Source organism: Magallana gigas, chromosome 8, assembly GCF_963853765.1.
Source record: "Magallana gigas chromosome 8, xbMagGiga1.1, whole genome shotgun sequence".
Lineage (NCBI taxonomy): Eukaryota > Metazoa > Mollusca > Bivalvia > Ostreida > Ostreidae > Magallana > Magallana gigas.
In genome coordinates this window covers 21101714-21110730 of record NC_088860.1, presented here as the reverse complement: position 1 = coordinate 21110730, position 9017 = coordinate 21101714, and the positions used below count along the sequence as shown (strand labels likewise).

The 9017-nt window shown below is 32.8% G+C and overlaps 1 protein-coding gene across 2 annotated transcripts in view; it reads left to right on the top strand.

The window, feature by feature from the left end:
• Positions 1-9017, top strand: part of LOC105319523 (protein mono-ADP-ribosyltransferase PARP14) — a 132993-nt gene extending 123976 nt beyond the window's left edge. Inside the window, exon 26 of one of the 2 annotated variants that reach the window (XM_066068978.1) lies at positions 6191-9017. In XM_066068978.1, coding sequence (XP_065925050.1) covers positions 6191-6477 — 287 coding nt within the window. In that variant the 3' untranslated portion in view covers positions 6478-9017. The remainder of the gene's footprint in view (positions 1-6190) is intronic. The other variant, XM_066068979.1, reaches the window with a different exon arrangement.

Here is a 9017-nt window from a genome sequence, read left to right as displayed (position 1 = left end):
CATCCTTCGCTTATGTAGATTCCTAATTCGTAAAATCGTGACCCCCGGACCAATAATGGGGCCCCAAGATGGGGTCAAAGTTTATTATAGAAATATAAAGGTAACAGGTTAAAAAATCTTCTTCTCAAGAACTACAATGCTTCAATTTGTGAGATTACTATCATGCATACAACCTTGGATAATGAAGGTTCGACAGTTTTAAAATAGTGACCCCTGGACTAATACTAGGGACCCAAGATGGGTTAAAAGTTAAATGTAGAAGTACCGGTATATATGGAAAATGTTTAAAAATCTTCTTTTCGAGAACTACAATGCATCAATTTGTCAGATAACTACGTAAGCACCCTCAAATAGTGTAGATTCGAAATTATAAAAGCCGTGACCTCAATCTAATACTGGGGCCCCAAGAGGTGTTCAAAGTTTAGCATAGAAATATAGAGGGAAAATGTTGAAAAATCTTTTTCTAGGGAACTATAATGCTTCAGCTTGTGAGATAACTATGCAAGCATCCTTAAATAATGTAGATTCCAAATAATTAAAACTTTAGCACTGGACTAATACTGTGGCCCCAAAAGGGGTTCAAAGTTTAACATAGAAAGATATATTGAAAATGTTTTTAAAAAGTTCTTCTCGAGAACTATAATGCTACAGTTTGTGAGATTACTATGCAAGGATCCTCAAATTGTGTAAACTCTAATGTAGTGGAACCAAGAGTTATCTTTCTTAATGTTCTGTACAGTCTGAGAGTTATTCCTCTTGAAGTGGAACTCTTCTACGTTCAGTTTTTCAGGTTGTGTACGTGCGGTCCCACCGCAGTGCTACACATTTTCATTCCTATGTTACTATTTATGTTGTTCAAGCCAACCATAAACCTCGGACCATTACTGGGTCCCCAGAAAGGGGTTCAATGTTTAAAATAGAAAAAGCATATGCTACGAAATGTAATGTTACAAGGAACTGCTGTTCAGGTGAGCGATGTGGCCCATGGGCCTCTTGTTAAAGTAGTTGATCTTTATTTCATTTATTCAATACTGCTATGAGCAAGAACTCGTTCGTATCATAAACAAAGCATTCATGTAACATGGAATCATTTGTGTCGCAAATTTATTTTCCTAAAATATTACATGTAGGACATACAGGTGTTTTTTTTAGTTAATTTATGAAAAAATCATATATAGTCCACAAAAATTGCATTATATAATATTTTAAATGTGCAAAACTTTCATTGCTGTTATCTTTAGAACCATAAAAGATGTATAAAATATCTTATGTTTAAATCGGCCCAAAATTGGCGCCGTGGCACTCTACGCAACTGTGTGATCGGCCCAAAATCGGCCCTGTGGCACAGAAGTGGTTAATTGCATCCCAACCACAGAGAAAACTTTTCACAATTTTGACTTCTTCTCTAGATCCGAAGGGCCAAACCCTTTCCAAGGGAGATAATCATTAAACAGCACGTCAGTGTACTGCACCAGAGATGCCAAATTATCTATGGGCGCGCTTGATTAAGCTTAACTTGGTGTACACCGGTATACACTGGTAAAAATTTTGTATTGCATATCAAGTCCACTTAAATGGTTTAGTGTACATGGTGTAGGGAAGTTAAGAATGAATATGACGGAAAAGGGTGCAGTTTTAACAAAGAATCTACTATTCTGCGACAATTAATAGGTTTTTTGTGATATAAATACAATAAAATAAAAACACATTTCAAATTTAATGGCTTTCATACAAACGACAACTTTTATGTGACTTCTAATCCGTTACATTACTTAAAATCATTTTCCAAGTTTCCATCATAAATTCGTCCGCCATATTGGTTTCAGTGCTACACCCAACAACACATGCCCCTGACTCGGTGTAGAAAAGTGTACACCCGGTGTACACCTAAACGCTACACCTTTGCACTTGATTTACAAAAGTGTACATTTGGTAAAATCAAGTGCGCCCTCTGTGTAGTGTAGATCGAGTCTGTGTTATTCAAACTGTGACATCAGACCAATACTGGGATGTTAGAGGGGTTCAAAGTTCAACAACAAAGTTCTCGTCTTAATATCAAGGTCACAATGACCTTCTTTTAGCATTTCATAAAAGCTAGTCAAATCCATAACTTTAATATTTTTTGAAGGCCAATGCCTATCAAACTAGTACTTTCATAGTTAGTACTTTTGTGATATAATGCATTACTTTCGCAGTATAATGTGAAACTTTCATGAATAAATGCATAACTTTCACGAATAAATGCATAACTTTCGCGAATAAACGCGTAACTTTCTTGAATAACGCAAATCCTTCACGATATTATTTGTATTTTTCGCGAGTTAACGCGTAACTTTACGACTTAACAACGACTAAAAAAAACCAGTTTAGTTTTAAATGAAACAAAATAATATTTTTATAAAAAGATATACATGTAAATAAATCTGATAAAACTTCATACAAATTGTTAAAAATTCAAATATGGGAAATCTTTCAAATCTTCTTTCTGAATTTCAAACGAAATAATGCATTGCGCTTCTCATATTCTTATAATATGATCTCTGTATTATAGAAAATAAGGCATCAACATCTGCATTAGAACAACTTTATTTCGAATTAAAATTTTTATTACATATCACTGTAAAATTGAGAGGATATCATTGTTATCCCCTCGCGCAACTTGTTGCGAAGGGGATATAGCATCGCTACCGTGCGTGTGTGTGTTCGTATGTGATCTCCTCATTTACATAACTATATATTCCTAAATAATGCATTCCCCCCACAATAACTGCCCTTGTGTAAAGCGTTACATATGTTATATCGCCACGGATAAATAACGTCTAGTTTTATAATAGAAAAATAAGTCAAGCTGTGAGTTGAAATAAGTTCATTCTATACATTTTTTAAAGAGGCATGGTCACGATTTTGGTATTAAATTATTTTTCTGATTTTAATATTTACAATGCTTCAGTAAGGCATTTTTAATAGGCAACCAAATTTGAGTACCATTTGTTGATTTATAAGCAAGTTACATATAGCTTACAATTCTTTGCTATTTAATTAAACTCAGCGTTTGTGTACATTTTGAACGTTAAAGTGAAAATTCCAGTTTTAGACCTAAAATGAATGTGTTAAGGAAGGAGTACGTCTTCTCGTTATCAAACATACTTCTTATAATAAGAAATTCATGAAATTTTGACACAGTCAAACGGATCATATTACCAAATGATTCTGTCAGTTTAATCAAATTTGACTTTTTTGTTTTCGCATAAAGGTCAGGTCAAGGTCACTACCTTTTTCTTCAATGAAAAGGATGATAAAAAAAAGTGTAGCTCTTTGTAGTTCTGTTGACATTTGTTTAAAATTTGAAGATTCTATTCTTCAGTGAAATGATAGAATATCAGAATGTCTATCAGCTTATACTACTTAAGGTCAGACGACACGTTCCTCAATTTTATATAACTCTTTCCAGGAATTTGTTGATGGTTTACTACTATTTTGACAAGGTTTCTTGCAAAAAATTAGGGTACCTTACCAGGCATTTCTGCAAAATACTAGAGTATGCAATTTCCTATATAATCTTCTTGAAAATACACTTGAATTGCTGATATAAAAATAAATATACATCTACAGCACAGTAAAATTCACTTTATTGGAACCCTATCTCGGCTGGGCGGGGCTTTGAACTCACAACCTCTAGAACCTATATGCTTCTGGCAGTGAGCGGCCACGGTTCTAACCACTCGGCCATCTAGACACAAAACCACATTCAATTTAATTTTAATCATTTTCGAAATAATTATAACATTAATATTTTTTATTGGAACTCTTTATTACGAGGAGATACGAAAAAGATTCTTGAGGAACGTGTCGTCTGACCTTAATTGAAATAAATATTTATACTGAAATTGATATTGCTTAGCCCGGATTTCCTCTAAATTTCTGAAATTTTGAAGAAATTTTGATTAATTTTTTATCCTTCCAATAATAAAATATTTCTGATTTTTATGTATTATGAAGATATCTAAAGATATAAATTGACAGAAAAGCTAATTATAATATATTGACCATTTAATAAGAGAGAAAAACTTATTTTAGTGATTTTTTCACAAAAATCCATGTATAGAATGGGCGCTTTAAAAAGCTTATTAAAATGTAATTTGATAGGCAAGTAATTTTTTTAAAACATATTCTGAAACCCAAGTATCGAATCATTAGTTCACATATAAGTAAACAAAATCCAACATTAATGTAAAATTAATTGTTTTTAAAATGCTAAAACAGACTCATTAATCTGCAGCAATTCTGAATTGCGAAACATGATATTTTCCTACGCCAATATTACGCCAAAATAGAGTCCTTGTTAGATTCTAAACATTGATTACTTTTTCTTTGCCAAAATATAATTTTACCGAAATCGTGACCATGCCCCTTTAAGCTATTGTTCAAATTTAGATAACGTTAATTCGTCCTTTAAATTTACTTCATATGTTTTTGGAAAACCAGTACTAAGATTTTAAAGATTTCCCACGTTTGAACTTAAACTGATTTTAGAAAAAAATAATGAATGCCTGTTCGAACACAAGGTCGGCGAACATATGAAAAATGATGTTCTTAATTCCTCCTAATCTACTTGGAACATCCAACATCTAACAGTTTTATCAAGTTTAATCAGATTTATCTATATATATATAAAAAGTAATTTTGTTTTTGATAATATAATAAAAATGAAAGATATGTATTTATTTAAAACAAAATGTGTTTGTTTTCAATCATTGTTCTTAATAAGGGTTCTTTTGACAATATCTATATAAAAGTTTCGCGTATATTCACTAAAGATACGCATTATTTCGCGAAAGTAACATGTTTATTTGCGAAAGTACATGTTTATTCGCTTTTATTCGCGAAAATAATATTTTTTTTACCAAAGAAAATGAGCTCAATGGGCTTTCGTATCATTTAAAAGTATACCTATCACAGAAATATATTTTTCGTTTATTTTATAATTCATTTTCCCAAAAATTTTGTTATGTCTAATTTGTTTTACTTAATTTGATGCATCGAATAATATTTAAAATTCAATTGATATATTAAGCTTAAATGCAGGATATGGTGTCCCAATTGTTGGTTTCAATGATCTTCTTTCCAAAGTCATAAAAATGGAAAGTCATATATTTTCATATGTATTTTCTTACTGTAAAATCCTTATTTTACGCGAGTACTGAATTCCGCTGTTTTACATCAAATTGCGAGAATATAAAATCGCAAGCACCAATTTTTTGTCATGGTTTCATTTAGCTCAAAACTGTCTGAAAAATAAGAGCGAGATTTTAAAATCAGCAAGGACTGCTTCTCGCGATTTTATGTGGACATTAATTCCTCACGTTAAATTAGGAATTTACAGTATCTTGGAATACATGAGAATATTTTCTGGTTTACAATATTAATTAGAAGAGTTTCATATCTAACAAGTGAAAAGCTGTCAATGTGACAGCAAACAGGGTTTTCTTTTATGTTAACTGTATCCATAATCGATGTCAACCTTGAATTGATAAACACTACCTACTGATCCAGTATACAATATTTTGCCCAAAAATGATTAAGTTCGAAAGCTTGTATTTTTAACCGGGTTTTCCAACAGAAAAATCAGGTTATAAAAATGGCGGGCGGGCGGGCTGGCGGGCGGCTGCCAAAAGGGTACCCTCATTGTACGGATAACTCCTCCTACAGCTTTCAAAATAGGAAATTGTTCTTTTGCAGATCAATTGTACATATATCAGAGGTGTGCATATTGCTAGGATTTTGATTTCTGATAATTTATTGAAAAAATACCAGCTTTTGAACTTAGTCATTTTTTGGCAAAATATTGCATATCGGGTACCCTCATTGTACGGATAACTCCTCCTACAGTTTTCAAGATAGGAAGTTGTTCTTTTGCAGATCAATTGTACATATATCAGAGGTGTGCATATTGCTAGGATTTTGATTTCTGATTATTTATGAATAAAATACTAGCTTTTGAACTTAGTCAGTTTTTGGCAAAATGTATATATTATCAGGTTTCAAAAATTCTATTGCGACAGGCACCGCTATCTATTTTTAGAATAAGGTACTTTCCATTCAAATACATGTACTAATGGGAAAGGGTGCTATACCTCTTTCAGATATAATTAAGTAATGATTAAAACTACATCATTTTCTATATTTGCAGCCACAAGATTTGGAGAAGGGGTATATTTTGCTCTAAGTGCCAACTACTCTGTACATGACACCTATTCCAGACCAGATAGCAAAGGACACAAGAGAATGTACCTCTGTAAAGTTCTCACCGGGGAATACACGGTGGGACAAAATGGAATGAGGGTACCACCTGCAAAAAAGGGAAAACAGTCTCATATTCTGTATGATTCTGTTGTCGACAATGTTGGGAACCCATCTATGTTCATCATCTTCAATGACACACAAGGATATCCTGACTACCTTATAACTTTTAAATAAATACTTCTACATCTACAGCAAACCAAAAAGCTCTGCTCTTTATACTAGCATGTATTTATAGTGCTTAAGTGGTTTTTTTCTGTTAAATTATTGTTAGTTTTGACTTAATTTGCAATTATTATTTTGGCATTTTTTTCAAAATAACATTGTATAATTTTTATTGAGTACAACAGTTCAAAGCTAGCCTTTTGTAAAATCTAGAGAAGTAAGGCAGTCTACCAATTTTCTTCATTTAAAGTGAATGGGGTAATTAAGACATGTAGTACAAAGTAAGGCTATGTTACTCGGGTGACCGTTGAAGCCTCTAGGCCTCCTGTTGAAATAATGAATTTTACATGTAATATATATTTTACATTCCTTTTTGCAAATTAGACCGATGGTTATATTGAAAAAATGATAACTCCAAACCTACCGGTAATACCGATACTAAGCGCATCAAATTTTTAATTACTGTGATAAGTGCTTTCAATACTTGTTTATATCAAAATCTGCTCCGTTTTAGGTCACCTGAGTTTACTGACCTATTGCTATTCGTTTTCATCCGTCGTCTTGCGTTAACAATTTTACATTTTTAACTTCTTAAAAACTACAAGGCTGATTGTTACATGTACCATTTTTGGTGTGAGGCATCTCTATGGTAAAAGAAATCTAAATTGTGAAATTCATGGCTCTACAACCCCCGGGGCGCCACGTGGGGCCAAATATGCAATAAAAGCCAAATTTTCAAAAATCTTCTTCTCTACTCCCGCACATGTGAGGAAAAAACTGGTTGATAGTTATGATGTCCATGAGGCCATCTACCAAAATTGTGAAATTCATGGCCCCTGGGTCAGGGGTTCTGGCTCTAGGGTGGGGCCAATATGGCCATATAGTTAAAATGTATTAAATCTTAGAAAATCTTCTTCTATACAACCATAGATATACGTTAAAAACTAAATGCATGATTATGATGTCCATGAAGCCTTCTACCTAAATTGTGAAAAGCATGACCCCTGGGTCAGGGGTTCAGGCTCTAGGGTGGGGCCAATAAGGCCATATAGTAAAAAATGTATTAAATCATAAGAAATCTTCTTCTCTACTCCCACACATGTGGGAAAAAAAACTGAATACATGGTTATGATGTCCACTAACTCCTCTACCTAAATTGTGAAATTCATGGCCCCTGGGTCAGGGATTCAGGACATCGGGGAAGGGGGGGGGGCAATTGTAAATATAGTGTTAATGCATATTATGTTTAAAAATTTTCTTCTATATTCTCACACATCTGTATAAAAAACTGACTTACAATTATGTTTACCAGGAAGTCCTCTACTGAAATTTTAATTTTCATGTCCCCTGGAGTATAGGTTTTGACTCTAGGGCAGGGCCAAAATGGATGTATAGGTGTTAATGCATATAATGTTCAAAAATTATCTTCTTTACTCCCACACACCTGAAAGGAAAACTGAATTCATGATTTTGTAGACCAGATCTTTAAGTTTTTCACCAAAATTATAGGTTTCACAGTTCTTTTTGAAAGATTACAAGCAGTGAGGTGGTCATCATTACAAATTTACAATTTTTCTACTCCAGAATGAAACCTAATTAATTAAATGCATATATGAGACTCCTCGACAAATTTGTGTATGGGTTATATGCTACTCAGTGACCGTTAAGGCCAAATGGCCTCTTGTTGAAATATTAAAGGGACATGAATTTTTTTCTTTCATTTTAATGTTGATGCTTCAGGAAGGCATTTTTAATAGGCAACTAAAGTTTGAGTGTCATTCGTTGAGTTATTAGTGAGTTACAGAGATTGTCATTCGTTGAGTTATTAGTGAGTTACAGAGATTGAAATTCTTTGCTATATAAACTCAGCGTTTGTTTACATTTTGAACGTTAAAGTGAAAATTCAAGTTTTAGACCTAAAATGAATGTGTTGAACATTAGGAACTGTGTATTTATGCTTAAAATGAATAAGAAGATAGACAAATCAGCTTGAAAAAGATTTTTTACAGGTATATTGAACTTATAGTAAGTACCGTAAACAATACAGGGCACGAGCTTAAGTGTTTACATGATAAAGAGGATTATGAGCCCTGTATCTTGCTTATGACTCTATGAATGACTCTCAAATTTCATTTGATCATTAGAAATGCATTCCTAGAGCATTTTAAATAATAAAAACACAAAAATAGAATTTGACCCAAATCATGACCATGCCCCTTTAAACATAAAAGGTGTATATTTTCATTTTGTTTATTAAGTGTGGTTATATGTGTAGTAGCCTTGTCATATGGGTCTTTTTGGTTGCTACATCTGTTACTAGGGTTTGGCAGGCTCGGCATCCCAATAAAAAAAATCCTGGCTAAATGTTATAACCATATTGATTATGAATTACTGCAATATGAAAATTCAAAATTACAGATACTACCAGTTTGACAAAATGAACCATAAATGTGGATCTTATTTTTTATACAGAACTGTTTTAAACTTCATATTGCTATCTTTTTAAAATTGTCCAACATGCATTGCGTGCCATAATTTAACTAATAAAAATT